This window comes from Diplotaxodon limnothrissa, linkage group LG19 (genome assembly GCF_057381915.1).
Source record: "Diplotaxodon limnothrissa isolate DT_005_m linkage group LG19, D_limnothrissa_male_GT1.1, whole genome shotgun sequence".
In the NCBI taxonomy this organism is placed as follows: domain Eukaryota; kingdom Metazoa; phylum Chordata; class Actinopteri; order Cichliformes; family Cichlidae; genus Diplotaxodon; species Diplotaxodon limnothrissa.
The window spans coordinates 25,222,341-25,238,253 of NC_140614.1; the positions used below are offsets into that span (position 1 = coordinate 25,222,341).

The following is a 15,913-nucleotide window of genomic DNA, read 5'->3' on the forward strand; positions in this document are numbered from 1 at the left end:
ACCCACACCTCCTCACACATACTCTGTATCATCTGTCATATCCTGCAGAGGTCATAAAACACGGTTTTCCCATTCTCTTTCCCCTCCTCATGTCATTCAAGCTGTACACATGCGCACGTGCGCGCACACACACACACACACACACACACACACACACACACACACACACATCATTCTGTTAAGGCGCTGTGGGTCCACATTTAATGCAGCCAATTACTTAGGCCCCCCATTCCTCTGGCTGCTGTATTACGTCAGGCTTGGCAGACTGCATTTTTAGCTGGTAGATGCCATTGGCCCTCCCTCTATCTGTGGATTGAGTTACCATGTTACAGCTTTAAGAGTCCAATGGAGGCCTGCCCGAGCTGCCCTTATCCAATCACGACACATCGACCCACTGCGTAATGATACAAGCAACGAGACGGTAAAGTCGTGTCCAGGAAGGTTTTGGCATAAGATGGCAACAAAGAAACAGAAGCAGGGGCCGTAGAGAGCTTCTTGAGGGTAGCTGAGACCAGCCAAAAAGTGCACTCATGTCTTGCCACAGATTGTATGGTGGTCATGCATGCCGAGTATAAGGATATTTCTATAGAATGTGGTCTGTGGTGAAGACCTGAGTGCCAAACGTTAATGCTAGTTGTTCTGCAGGGCTCCCAGACACCAGAAATTACAAGGTTGAAAGAGGAAAAACTGTGAGCAGAGTTATGAAAATACATTCAGGATTATTTTCAGATTTTCTCTCTGTGCTCCCTCTCATTATTTCAGCCTTTAATAGCTGTAGAAGACTTAAGGGAGCAGTTTCTCTAAAGGTAGCATATGAAGTTGTTATCTGCACAGCTGAGGCATCAGAACTGCTTGATGACAGCTAGACCCCATGCTGCTAAAGCAACTCTCACAGGGCTTCAGAAAGCCTGGAATGTTTTCACTCAAGTACCAAGTGTTTGCCCACTGGAGTAAACAGTGCCAACAGCCTGACAAACAACCCCTCCCCAGGAGAATTCACAATGCCATCTGCATTGACATGCTGGTGGCCACTCTTTTCCTTAAACTTGTTCTCCCCATCTCTTGTAATCCTTTCCTCAGCCCAGTTTGCTTTACTCACATCTCAGCAGTCTTGCTTCCTTGGTCTAAGGAGAGACAATCTGTTGTTTCACTTCCTCACCCACTAATCCGCAGGAGTGTGTCAACAGTGTGTATAGATGCCTGTATGTAAAGGTCGTGGAAAACAACAGCAGCACATGGAAACAAAAGCCCACCATGGTGGCACCAAACTGTTTGACTGACAGAGAAGGTCGCAAAGAGAAACATTCAAGATCATCTTTGCAGTCTTTCACTTTGATGTACTTTTCAATTTATAGAATGAATTACCAGCAAACATCAACATTATAAAGGGAAAATGGATGTGAGGTTTTGCGCTGTTCTGTGTGTAACTGCTGCTTGCTCACAGTGTACTTGAAGGTAATTGCAATCCATTATGGCTCCAGTTTGTGCATTATTACCTGTGTCCTTCCTCGTGTCATAACAGCAGAAGATGTAATGAGCTGACGACGTATTCTCTCCTGTGCTACCAGCCTTGAATGCAAACTAGGTCGGTGTCCTTAATGAGGAAGAAAGCACATATTTTTTTCCATTAATGTACAGACTCGATAATTCATTGAATTAGAGTTAGTTGAGATTAAATAGCACAATTGGAAGCTTCATAGGGGTATTTTGTGGTAAAACCTTTCCCTTAGTCTGCATATGTAAACTTTACTGAGCTTTTGTATTTTCTAACTGAAACCTGAATCATGATGTGCCAATATACTGTATTTGCACTATATTCCTGTGATCTGACTATTGGTTTCTTATCTTTGTAGGGATATCAAACGTCTGTCTGACAATAGGTTGTTGACGAGCATACAGACCTTTTTCAAACACCCTCACTGACCCCGCAGTATCAGTATCGAATGATTTGATTAAACGGTGACTGAGCAAACTGACGTCTCTGTCTGGGCAATGACTCACTAAGAGCATAGAGAGACTCAGAGTGAGACTGAGAATAAGCTGGAGAAACAGTGAAGAGGTATGTGGGTGGAGGAAATGAGACCGATCTGGGAAATGCCTTCCTGAAATAATGTCGGGATGATGACATCACTACTCGGGGGACATCTGAAAGTAGTCAAAAAAAAACTTCAGGCTTATTCACGTCATCTCAACTATCAGTCTGCTAACAAGACTGTTAAATTTTACTCTTGATCATAAAGGAACACGTGCACAGTGTGGGGTACATAAATAGCCGGTTGGTATTTTAAACACCGTGTAAAGTTATGAGCCTTTGAGCTAACCGCTTAACTTGCGTGGCTAATTTGTGAATGTATCCCAGTCACTGATGAATCGCATTAATACATGAGAACAATGGTTTTAACAGAGCTACCACTATGTCTGTGAATATTCGGTTTTGCTCACCACTTTGATTTGCAATTCAAATAGAGCTTCAGCACATTGCTGAGCTGCTCACATACCGACGAGAACCAGGTGATCTGCAAAACAGATGCTTTGAGTTCCCTCAAATCCCTGTGGTTTTCACCTTCCCCTTGAAGTGAGACACATACACCATGAGACTACAGGTCAGTCGCTATTGTTGGTGATCCCCTGCAGAGCAAAAGCCTGGAAGCAATGCAGGGTTTTGGGTGCCTTGCGTCTGCTTTAAAGGGATCACGGTGTGACTCTGGAACAAAGAGGGCGGTATGAACCTGATATTCCCTCAGCGTCACACAAACAGCCACGTCTTTCACACATTCAGTCTTTTCCCCCCCTCCTCTGTCTTTGACTTCACCGTCTCTGCAATAATGTGCTGGTGCCCCTTTTCAATCAAGTGTGACCTCCAGCTGGGAGGGGATATACTTGGTTGGGTTATCAGTAGAGTGTTATACAGTGTTCTACCATACAGCAATATAAATGCTCCGTTCTTTGCTTAGTTTTCTTTGCAGCTTTTCAGTTTACATATTGATCACTGTAACTTCTCCATCTTTTTCTGCCTTCTCTTAGATGTAAAGAGGGACTGGTCGGACCATGCTCTCTGGTGGGAGAAGAAGAAGACATGGCTGTTAAAAACCCACTGGACGTTGGATAAGTACGGCATCCAAGCTGACGCCAGGCTGCTCTTTACGCCGCAGCACAAACTGCTACGGCTCCAGCTCCCCAACATGAAGCACATGAAAGTCAAGGTCAACTTCTCTGACCGGGTCTTCAAGGCCGTGTCGGACATCTGCAAAACTTTCAGTGAGTGAACGATCGACTCCTTTTCAGAGGAATAGAATGAACAGTTTTATTTTAAGTGGACATGTGAAAAGTTCTCATGAAGCCAGTGTGAGATGAGGTGTTGTTGGCAAGTAGTTATGTATTTGAAATTGTTTCACTTGCAAAATGGGGCATGCAGTTTACTTATGCACACCCTGTTTAACTGGAAACTTCCTGTGGTGATAGTATTTTTGGAAAAGGTCTAAAATGCTCGACATCAAACATAGCTAATCATGCCCTTCCTCCCTCTTTGTTTTTATCCCTGGCAATTTGTTGTGTTTATTAAACACAGTCTAAGCTCACAGAGCCAAAGTGGTGTCTCCTGACTTTCAGCCCAATCTAAAGTCATGTCCTTGAAACCTGGGCTCCAATCAGTCTCACAATAATGTTTCGTAAACAGAGATTATTTATCTGTCTCAGAAACAAAGGTGTGCAACAAGGTACACAGAAATGACTCCTACTGTTGGTCACAGTCTCCTTCTTATAACATCAGTTCTAATTTAAGTGTCCTCCATGGCGTAACTAATGCCTAAAGGTCACACGCACACACTATAGATATCTGCTGATCTGCCAAAGATGACTGAGGTCACATGCTGGACTCCAACAACCCCTGACCTACTAACATCCACTTTTCTTCAGCCCAGATCTCAATCCTTGCCCCTTGCCCCTTGCCTCTGCCTCTCAATCACTATCTACAGTACAGTTTGAAGGTTTGAAAAAACTCCCACGCACGTGTATCCTTAGACAGGATCATAACACACCTGTTGTGTCCTGGTCACTGAACTGTGTTCGGCAAGTAGGATCCGGGGCTCCAGTGACAGGGTCTCCTTTTGGTATCGCTTGACTTAGCTTTTAGTTTAGTTTCTGCAGAGCATTTTATTTAGTGTAAATATACAAAGAAGCTTTTTTTGGGGCAGAGACATCTGTTATATTCACATTTACATAAGCATACATTTTAGAAAAACTTATTTTAGCTGACTTTGTAAGTTGCAAGATTTTATTTTCAAAAATAGAGAGTGGGGATGTTTTTTTTCCTTTTGCTGTAGATGTATGACAGTTTACAGTTGCAGTGACCTGGAAGCATTTTTTGTTATTTGGGCAGCTTTCAATTTGACAGTTTCCTCTGCATAGTTTCTCCTGCCTGCCTGTGAGCTGCATAGTGAATACGAGTGGACAGGAAGAGTGGAGGCCTGTCCAGCTGGCCTTTGTTTCAGACAGCAGAAAGGGAGGAGCAGGTATAGTGAAAGACGGAAACCAGATTTGATTCTTCTTTTTTTCCAGTGATGATGAGCTTGGCTTTAAGACCAGATCTAGTTCTCGTGTTTAGTTCTTCAGTCATTGGGTTACTTGTGCAAGTCTGCAAAACAGAAAGAGAAAACAGTTTTACAACTACCTCATGCAACAGTCTTTTACTTTGCAGTATTAACAAACATTATTCTTTCCTCCAAACTAATGTTTTGTCTGGTTTTTAGTCTCGCTAGAGCAATTGAATTCTGTCAGTGAACATCCAGCATAAGAAATCAACATAACACTCTCATTGTCATTACATACTTCTCCCATGTCCAAAGCAGCTTGTTCTTGACAAATGCACTCCATCTGGTAAGACTGGAAAAGAGAAGAGGGCTCAGCAAAAGGCTGATGTACTGTAATACACAAAAATCACTCAGTTCCACTCCTGTTTTGACCTTACATCATGTCCTCTACTGCTTAGTTGATAGGAAAAAGAGGCATTTGGGATTTTCCACAATTAGTTTAAAGATAACAATTTTGAACTCTGTAAACAATTCAGAGTTCTCCAAAATTATATTTTTTCCACTTTTTGTAATGTCTTCTGTTTTGTGAAGAAATGCAACTACAATGCTACAGGGAAAACTTCTGTCACAATTTCCTGGCCCAATTCACACCAAAAGATACTCAGCTTAAAGTTTTAGAGAACAGAAGAAATTGTTGAATCTTCATTTGCTTAATGATGCAACCAATAACTTCGGTATATTGTGTAATTAAAGTTCAGACAAGTCATGAAATCCAACTCACTCCCCAATCCTGATGGATCAGCTAATGTCATCCCACAGTAGGGTGTACTGTTGTTAGCTGCCTTTCCTGCAAGCTGCTTTGCACCCCACCAAAATTCCAGCTCCTCCTTTTGCTCACTGTGCCATCTTCACAACCTGGTTTCTCATATTGACTAAATATATATTCAGCCCACACACACACACACACACACACACACACACACACACACACACACACACACACACACACACACCCTCTAACACCATTTGTTCTGTGAGCCAGCAGACAGAATGTACTCTTCATAACTGACTAACACATGACTGGGGACATTGGAGCCTGAGGTGGTGCAAATCTGCTGCCTCCCTTAGAAAAGCGTCATTTCAGACTAACAAGAGTCAAGCTGCTGCACTCAGAGCAACTGTGCAAGCTCTTTTAAACTACTGTGCGCTTGAAAACCAACACAGAGGGTTTTCTATGGAATGGCTAATAGGCAGCACCAGTAATGAAATGTTACAGTGAGCCATTAAATAATGTCTGGCAAAACAGATTCATGAGTAATTTGTCAGTAGCACCTCACATGAAGAGTGACTTTGAAGCAGACATCTGTAATTTTTTGGTCCCACCACTTTGTCCTCAAGAAACCTTTCTGATTTTTGTATGGACCTTAGCTCTGTCGTTTTGGTCCAGCAGAGTTATGACCCATCAACCTGTGGCCTGCTTGACTGGGCCCAAATGTGCTCTCAACTGTTGTCATAACACAGGAGTACTGTGGTTTGGCCTCAGCTCCATCTCCTAAATGTAAGTGCATCATTATCCTTTCTGAGTTGCCTTTTAGCACATATTTAGCCTTGTGTCTGACAGAGAAAGAGAACTGTCACTCTTCCCAAGCCACTAAGGCCGTTTGGTATAGATTGTCAAAGCCAGAGTGAAAAATAGTACAAGAGACTTGTGCCATTTTAAGAACTGAATGAACTCGTAGTATGATTTGACTTAATATAAACACCAAAAGTTTATCATTCCTTTATGTGTAATCAGCTCAATTCTTGAAACATATAATGCAAATGGTGTGTGTGTGTGTGTGTGAGTCTTTAGACCTGTGACTCAACTGCAACATCTAGCTTCCATGTGTGGTGACAGCAGAGCCTGTTCTGAAACTCATGTGAGCTTGGCTTGGAGCTGCATGAACCAGTTCTCCACTCCACCTGTTACAGGTGCAGGTTTGAAGTGCCCTTCAGCGCTCAGTAGATCTTCTGAGCTGAAGGACTATCCTCGCCACTTGTAGTCCTTTCCACTGGGAAAGGTTTTCCATATTTTATATGGAGGACCGCTACAGCACCAGACTGGTAGCATGTGAAGCAAAGGGCCCGGCTTGGTGGTGAGCAGCTAAAAAGAACAGAACTAAAAAAAAAAAAAAAAAACGAGTCGCCAAATATCCTAGGCCTGTTGTTAACATACCTGGGCAGCCCGCCCAAGTAAAGCCTATATGTGGGAACTAGACCACCTATTCTTAACATTTAGGAGTATGCAAGGGAAACACAGGAACCAGATGATTCCTTTGTAATTTTTTGCCCATGTAGGTCTATATCAGTTTATACGGCAAACTTAAGTGCTGTAAAATTAGACTGTGATGATGTTTGTGATTCTTCTGCGGCTGGTCTTACTCACTGCAGTGAATCATCTGTTCCAAAGAGTAAATCTTGCATGCGCTGCTGGCTCCCAGTCAATCCTTTTCCTCTGGCTTCAGGCCTGGTTACTGCCACAAGTCAGCAGGACAGAAGATTGGGATCTTATTGTCTAGGTGTCATTTCTGCAAATGAAAATCCACCAAGCCTTTGTAAGCATTCTGACCATCACCCTCCTCTTTCCTCCTCCTGACACCAGCCAAAAGTGGTGAGCGTAGGAGTATGAATATGTCAGCAAAAAATTAACTACAACACTTGCCCGGGATGAGAATTGGCATTTCCAAGACCATGGTTGTCAGCCAGAAAAGGGTGTACTGCCTGCTCTGAGTTAAGAGTGAAGTATTTCTTTAAATGGAGGCATTTAGCTGTCTTGAAGCCTGGTTGCCAAGTACGAGGAGAGCTGAGCAGAAGATCAGCAGGGTGATTGATGTAGTTTCAACAGTTATGGAGATAATCTACATTCCTACCACCTATGGCCACTAACTGTGGTGGGTAGTGACCTAAAGAATGTAATCATGCATACGAGCAGCATAAATGATCTCCTGAGTAGATAATTTTTCTGGATGTCGGTGCATTTTAGTGGAACAAATTTGCACGTTATTAAGCAGCCACAGATTTTTCCAGAAATCAGATACACTGCTGCATACGTGTACATGTTTATAGTTCTTAATTAAATGAAGTTTTTGAGCTGTCTGGTTTTGACAACAAACTCAAAGTAGTGTAAACAATTGAAAAACATGGCGTTAACTCATTTCATTGAAATAATAGAGATCGATTGCATCAGATGCATTATCTCCCCCAGAGTTTGTCATGCTAATATTTATAATATGGAAAAGTTCCCAGTGTTGATGATAGGCTCATAACAATTAAACAGAGTTAGGTTGTAATTAAATGCCACATGGTTCTGCAATGTCTCACAAAAAGACACAGTCCTATCCATCTACTTGCCGTTTGATACACACTTTACTGTGTATATTTGCCTCCTCGGGGGCTAAAGCGCAGCAGCAGGCCTGGAACTCACATGGCTGTATAAGGGCACGGGGACTGTGCTCGTCTGTTACAGCAGAGTGAGAATGGGGGAGGAGGGAGGCAGAGAAAGGGTGAGCTCCCATCTGGTAGTTCTTAAAACTCCTGGAATGCTTTTGCTTTAGTTACACAAACCAAACAAGCTTGCACATCAAGCCAAGACGTTCTCTCAACCCTTCTGCCTGTGCTTTCCACAACACCTTCTTCAGTTACTTGAAAAAAATGATTTGATTCAATAGATATGAGAAAATGGATAGCTATGCACTTGATTACATAAAAATATGAAATATTGCTCTCAAGTATCTGCGTGCTCGTCAGTTAATATGGAATCCTCGAGAAAACCAAGTCCAGCTGTGGGTCCAGATGTGCGTTGCTTCTAGCCGAGCTCCATCTATTCTAGTCCTGACACATTCTGGCCGTCTCACCGCCTATATCAGAACCGCCCCAAGCCATCCTAAAACATCATTTCTGCTGCTGCTGAGTGATGGTTCCCTGGTCTCCAGGCCCAAGGGAAGGAGGGAAAAGAGCGAGAAGCCAGGGAATAAAGACTGCTCTGTTTTAGTCATTATATTCAATATGGCGGGTGTCTTACTGTCCGAGTTGGATCTTGCACACTTCTCTTCCATTTGCATACATGCAGTTACAGTTTGGTTCATTTCATCTTTATTACCTGTTTGTTGTGAATAGTTTTGGGAGGGTTTTTGGCGGGCAGGGGGGTAAAAGTAACGCTACCTTACTATTCTCCAATGTCGGCTGAATTGTGTTATTAATGTGTGTTGGAGGAATTGTCTAAGGAAGAGGAGTAGGAGGGCGATGGAGGATGTCTGCTCAGTCTCAGCTGGGGATTAAAGTTAAAGCAAGATTTGTTAGAGCCCTGAGAAAAGGGATTTACAGTATTCCACCCTTTATGTGCACAGCTGTCTGCATCTGTTTCCCTTTGCTTTTTTTGTCCTTCTCCCCCCCCCCCCAATCTGCCTCTCACCTTTTTTTTTTTTTTGAGATTTGGGTTGGTTTAGTGTCCCTATTTTCACCTACTATACAGCTTAAAGTCATTGAGGTCATGTGGTTTTATTTCAAGCCTATAGTTGAAAAAACACAAATTACTGTATGGTTTTGGGGACTCTATGACATCCAAGCCTGTCTGTCTTTGTGTCCAAATGGCTTTGTTGCTAGTCAAGGTTTATGCTTATGTGACATTGAATGGATCTTCTTAATGTTTCTCCCCAAAAGATATCCGCCACCCAGAGGAGTTATCTCTACTGCGCAAGCCCCGTGATCCCAAAAAGAAGAAGAAAAAGTTGGAGGAGACAGAAGAAGATGATCTGGAACTGGAGGGTCCGATGTTAACACCTGGATCAGGTGAGCTGCTTCTATGGCTCGTTAACAATGTTTCCTAAAGAACTCCAACTGAGTTTGGAGTTGTTAGGAACAAAAATATTTCTTGATGAATAAAGCCAGGGTATTTTTGAGTTCATATTCCCAACCCATGAGTTGAAAGTTTGTATAAACCTAACCATTTAGGTTTTTACATTCTGATCTGTTTTTAGGTAATCAGGAAGAATTTTCACTTTCTTTTGTTGTGAAAAACAATTGCTCCTATTTTCCTGGGACAGCAGGTTGTATGGCAGGTTGTGCTGGCCCCATGAAGCTTCTTAGATTCTTTTTTGTATTTCATGCACTTGCGATTTAAAAAAAAAAAAAAAAACACCCACCCAAAACACTAAGATGACCCGAGTTTGGTGCGCCCTGCTTCTCGTGACCAAATATGAATGTGTGAGTTTGAGGCCTGCATGGGATCTACAGCCCTCGCTCTCAATTCCTTGGCAGGGAGGACTAAAAATGGCTGAGATTCCACACATAGTTGGTCACGCTGCCATTTTAAACCCAAACCAGGCTACAGGAGTGCAGTCATACTGACCCTCCTCCCTCCTGATGGGAGACTTACAACCATCTGAGCAGGGAGGAGCAGAACAAAACAGACTGCTGTCACAGGGTTAGCATTAAGCAGAACTGCTAACACCATCAGACAGGGTGAATGAGACTCTTTGTGCGATTAGTCTTTTCTGCTCTGCAGAGTCAGCTCTGTGTGCACTGAATGACTATATAGACTCACCAGTTGCAGGGATAGCAGCCTGAACACTCATTGTGAAAAACAAATTCTCCTGAAATACAGATTTGGATCTAGGGTTGTCAAAAAAATTGATACTCGGATACTATTTGATACTAAAAATGGCTCTCAGATTAGATACTCAACCCGGCAGTGCTGTCTTTGCCTCCTCTAGTTGACACAGACCTTCAAAAAGCACTGCTGCAGATAGGCAGGCACACAGCCCCTCCCCTCACTAGTTGAACACATGAACAGTAAGTTCAACACTGGACAACACTTCAAGGAATTTCAAGACATTTTAAACGGTTATCAGAAACATTAACCTGGCTACTGGACTCATAAAAGTTTGCTGTTTAACTATTAGCATTTACCTGGTAGCTACATTAGCCTGCTGTTAAGTTATCATTAAGGTGCTAATGATGATGCTAATGGTGGAACTAGGCAGGAATCGTTATCAGTACCTGCCCGACATTAATAGGCTGTGTAAATTGTGTTAGACTAGCACAATTATTTGTGTCTAAAAAGTGTGTTGCTCTACCCCCTAACAGTACGATTTGATCAACAATGAAAGGATGGTGCCAACTCACCAGATGCACAGCACTACATCAGACAACCTCAAATTTTGCACTGCTTAAAATGATATAAGATATTGTTAAATATATAAAATAACATTGATGTTATTGTTGGTTTAGTTCTTATCTTGTAGAAAAGAGTCATGTGTCTTATTTTATTTTCCTCCCATGGTACTAAGAATGCTATTGAGCATTACTTTGTATCAAGTTTAAAATTCTAGTATCATTACAAACCTATGTGGATCAGAGTGAACGGTGTATTTATTCACTCATATATTTAAACGTAATGAGTGATTGAAACTGCAAAAAGCAGTTACTTCCCAACACATCGACCATGCCCAGAGTTGCATCACCACATTTTAAGGGGTGTGCTACACACTCCTCTACGCCTTTGGTTTAGATACATTTTGTTCCCAGTGGGTGAATGTGGTCAGAGTATTAGGTGGTGAGGAGAAACAGAGTTTCAGTAGGAATGTGGAGAATCTGTTTACTGTCACCAGTCTCCTTGTGTGTGAGAGAGAGTGTGTGTGTGTGTGTGTGTGTGTGTATGTGAGCGCACACACACACATCAGATCGCAGATCACATGCTACAGTCAAAGTACATTTTATGGCCAAGTTGTAAGATGTTATTCCGTCCCCTCGTGAGGAAGGGCTGGCCTCTTGGCCCAGATCTCCTGATAGAAATCACAAGGCTTTGAAAAGATGCAATCAGTACCACAGAACGACCTTTATCACATTTAGAACTGCAATACTTAGTTAACCAATTATTCAATCTACAGGAAATTAATATGCAACAGTTTTATTAGTCTTTTCACAATCCACCTTTTTAAATGCGATTATTATATTTTCTCAATAAGCTGATAAAACAACACATTTGATTATAATACCATTCATAAGAACGCGACAGTTATTTTAACACTTTTCTGAAGTATTTGAGTCCGATTGAATGTTTTGGAGATACTCAAGCTTTAAACAGATCATTTTGCCTTTTTCTCAATGTCTTTTTAACTGATTTATTACTGCCGAGAACGGTAAAAGAAATACATACAAGAAATGTGTGCCTATAGAGTACCTAAACACATGCAAAATAGCCTATGTGTACTGTACAGTGAGCTCCACACTGATCTCAGAAGCAAATGAAATGGGTGTTTGTCTAAACAACAAGTCCATAATGGGTACATGACCATTTATTTCCACTTGTAGACTGGCAATCTTTTTCCAAAACCTCAATCTCTATATTTAAAATTACTATTTAGGAAATGTCTCCACACTCATTTGACCTGCCTCACGTAATTGGTCATTTTTGGTAGAAAAACCATCCTCAGCTGTTGTTGTTACACGAACATAGACACGACGCTGCCTGTGATGCCAGTTCAGCAGCTCCCAGTGGAGCGGCTACGCCTTGGCATGCCCGCTGTTTGTAATCGTCTGTCTTGTCAGTGTTGAGAATGACAGACCTCGAACGGCCTTTACTTTGTAAAAATGTGCTGCACTTTATACATGCAAGGCTGGGTCATTCTGACCAACGCCTTGCCTGGGTTTTCAATCAGTCATGCTGCGTTGGATGGTTATGAATGGGTGGATGGAAACTGCAGAACTTCACTAGTCATGCCAGGGCGATCTCCCTCTGTGAAGAGGGTAAACTGAGTCATCCACTCTGAGGCTAGCAGTTGGCAGTGTCTGTGGAAATGCCAAAGATATACCCCATTCTTGTATTCCTCAACTGTTGTCTTTTTTCCTCTGTTTCCTTCTATGCCTGTAGAGTTTTCTGTGTCTTAAATCTGTCCACTTGAGTTGATTTCTACCCGTTTCCTTCCCTCTACATTTTCCTGTCTTTCTTTTTCTTACTCTTTCTCTTTTCATCCTAGCCTCTGAGATAATATACATCGGACCTGTGAAAGGTAAGCTTTCCCCTTCCTCTGTCCTTTCTTTTCAGCACTGCTTCCTCAGCATTGCCTCCTTATTCCTCTCTACACCCCACAGCTGGTGTGTTAAGGTCACATGACATATGTAGCATTTGGGACTAGCAACCGAGTCACCTGACTGGTCCTCCTAAGGAAGTCAGCTGATTCGGGTGGTGTCATGACAAAGGCTTTGCGCCCTTTTAGCAATTAGCTCATTGCTCACTTTTCTTAAAGCTACTCCAGGGGCCTGCTCACTGTGCCTGCAGGATAGCCAATCACTTGCTTGAGTATGCAGATATGAGATGGTTGTTATCGGGCAAGTTATATGTAGGACATTTGTGTTTTTACCCATAAACTTGTGTTCAGAATTAAAATCACATGCTTATAATCCTATCTGCATGCTTCAAATAGCAGCCCACACAGGAGCGCTGTAAAAACCAAATCCATGACAGTTCATTTATTGACCACCATCCCATGGTTTACTTGTAGTCTCAACAGCTGATGGTGGTCCTGCTCCTTCCATCTAAGCCCTCTATGAATCACTAGTGTGGGAGTATTAGGGAGTAAAGTCATGTTAGCATTCTTTGTTTTTGCACCAGCATTTGAGATTCAATAAACAGGATGGAGGAGGCTCCTTTGTGTTATTAATGGAACTCCAGCTTTCAATTTATACACACTTTCCCTAGATATTTGGCATTCCCCAGGGGACCCTACAGGTGATAGGATAAGTCTTCTTGACCTGATGAACTTTGCATTGGGAGGAAAACCTTGAAAGAACCACTGATCACCCTCCCCCACAAGGAAGGGGAGGCCATAGCCAGCAACATGTTCTCATGACCTCAGTTTGCAAACATAAACATCCACATGCACACTCACATACAGAAACCAAGCCCACTTCCTCATTTCAGAAGGGGTTTAATGGTTTAGCCAGTGTTGCTTGACCCTACAGAGGGAGAGTTGGAATGGAGGGGAATGAAAATACTTTGGAACTTGGACTAACAGGAAATGCAAATAACTTCACTTTGGGGGCTTTTGTTTGTAGCCAGACTCCCAAATTAAAACACTGCAGACCAAATATACATATAACTCAGCATTTAAGTTGCTTAGACACTTAGTTTATCAAAGGTTTTTTTTTATTTAGTTATATTCCTTTAACATGTTTAAAAGATATTCAATGTATTCTCCTCCAATATTTTTGTACTCTCTCTCTTTCTCGTGGGTAAATTGTGCTGTAGTTTGCTGTGTGCAGTGCATTCCTGCTGGTTTTTCTTTTGGTCTGTAAGTAAATGGGTAAACCTGATCATGTTGTGCATCACCTGCATGCTGATCAACATCTACCCCACCATCAGCAGGAGGGTGGTGTTGAAGTCACTCATCTGCAAAGTTTGTGCTGGTAGTCACATGGTGTTTTTGACCACTAACTGGTCAGGCTAGGCTGCATTTGCGTGTGCTGAGAAGTCTTCACTCTTCCCCCTCAATGCTGTGTTAGTGACTTATGTGTACTTAACTTGATTGTGAGTGTCAGTATTTGGAAGTTTTTTGTGTTAGGTTTGTATTTCTGGCTCCGCAAGGGAATACGGTAACTGATGGTTATCTTTTTTCAGGGAGCATCTACTCTAGTCCAGGCTTATACAGTAAGACCATGACCCCCACCTATGACTCAAGGGACGGCAGCCCTTTGTCACCAACTTCCGCCTGGTTCGGAGACAGTCCCCTGTCAGAGGGCAATCCCAGCATCCTTGCTGTGAGCCAGCCAATCTCCTCACCAGACATTCTGGTCAAACTGTACAAGCCCCAGTCCCTGCTGGACAAAGCCAAAATCAATCAGGGGTGAGTTAAACTTTGCCTAGTGGTTTAGTTAAAAAAAGGTCGTTAACAGACAACATTTACAAGAGACTGCTTTCATGTTGTGTGAAAAAATAACATATTCTAATTAGCTGTAATCCCTGTTTGTACAGGTGGCTGGACTCGTCCAGGTCTCTCATGGAGCAGGATGTAAAGGAGAATGAGGTGCTGCTGCTGAGGTTTAAATATCACAGCTTCTTTGACCTCAATCCAAAGGTAAATCATACAGAAAAAGCACAGCACATTGTAGTCAGTTGAGATAATTATTGAGACCCTGCCATGCCGAATAGCTCTGTATCATCATAACCTAAAAGCACCAGATATAAGTTATTATAATCATAAAGTAAGCAGGGATACATCCAGCCATTAGTTGCCATGATTTGGGTAAAAATATTTGTTTAACACTGGCCTGTAGAGCTTACGTTCTATATCTGGTACCGATGACCTGAATGGGGCGTTTGAAAGACTAGTTATTTGATACTTTTGTATCATTAATCTCATACAACCTTTACCTTTGACATCACTGTATTCAAAGTTGTCCAGTTTGCTCAATAATATGGTTTGATGTGCCCACAGTATGATGCCATTCGAGTGAACCAGCTCTATGAACAGGCCAAGTGGGCCATTCTCCTGGAGGAAATTGAATGCACAGAGGAGGAAATGATGATGTTTGCTGCCCTCCAGGTAAGAAGGTTGAGTGTTTGCGTACTGATACAGTTTAAGTTGGCAAGGTATGAAATTTAAAGAAACGCTGACCTTTTTTTATTGGGTGGAAGGCACGCTTTCTTCTCAGCTTCAAGGTAATGAATTGGATAGGATTGCAGCTCAGAGTGAAGCTGTAATGCTGAAAGCCCTGTTGCAGCATGCAGGCTAAATCTTGATTATTGTGTATTGTTTCCTATTTAGTTCATACTAATAACAAAGTAAATAGGCTTTTAGATTTAAAGAGAGGTTCTTATTACAGAAGTGTACTCGTCAAACAGTTTGAACCCAAGAATTATTACGTGACTCTCGGTAAAACAGAAACACAATTTTGGTCTGGGTGGACTTTAAAGGCACTGGTGGCATTGGATTATTGGGTTTTGAGACAAGTTCAAAGTAGATCAGTAGAAATGACAGTCGCTAGAATGGATATTGGCTCGAATGGGAGTGATGTACAGATTTGAAGCTCTTTTACACCCCTAGGTTTCCTCATGTACCATTGGGGTGGTGTTCCTTCTATTTCTGACCCCCATAAACTGTGGGTGCCAAGACCTGAGGACGCCACCCTGTCTTCACCCTGAGGGTAATTATAGGGCATCTTGGAGCACAGGACCCCATACCTCAGACCACCCACCCCAGAAAGACAAGGTCTTGTAGACCTGTTCACATTCCTTTTCCCACTCTTTCACTCTGAGGTGTTAGGTTTGTTTCGTCTGACCAGTTGTAATTACACTTCACTGGTTTCTTCTTACACTGCACTGGGAGAGATGCTAATCTAAGTTGGGT

At 42.3% G+C, this 15,913-nt stretch overlaps 1 protein-coding gene across 4 annotated transcripts in view; it reads left to right on the plus strand.

The window, feature by feature from the left end:
* The window catches only part of fermt2 (FERM domain containing kindlin 2), a 36,799-nt gene that overhangs the window by 11,119 nt on the left and 9,767 nt on the right, over positions 1 to 15,913 (plus strand). For 2 of the 4 annotated variants that reach the window (XM_085343474.1, XM_085343475.1), the window contains exons 3-8: positions 3,025 to 3,258; positions 9,228 to 9,356; positions 12,545 to 12,577; positions 14,185 to 14,410; positions 14,539 to 14,641; positions 15,002 to 15,109. In XM_085343474.1, the coding sequence (XP_085199600.1) occupies positions 3,025 to 3,258; positions 9,228 to 9,356; positions 12,545 to 12,577; positions 14,185 to 14,410; positions 14,539 to 14,641; positions 15,002 to 15,109 (833 nt within the window). The remainder of the gene's footprint in view (positions 1 to 3,024; positions 3,259 to 9,227; positions 9,357 to 12,544; positions 12,578 to 14,184; positions 14,411 to 14,538; positions 14,642 to 15,001; positions 15,110 to 15,913) is intronic. The other 2 variants (XM_085343476.1, XM_085343477.1) reach the window with 1 other exon arrangement.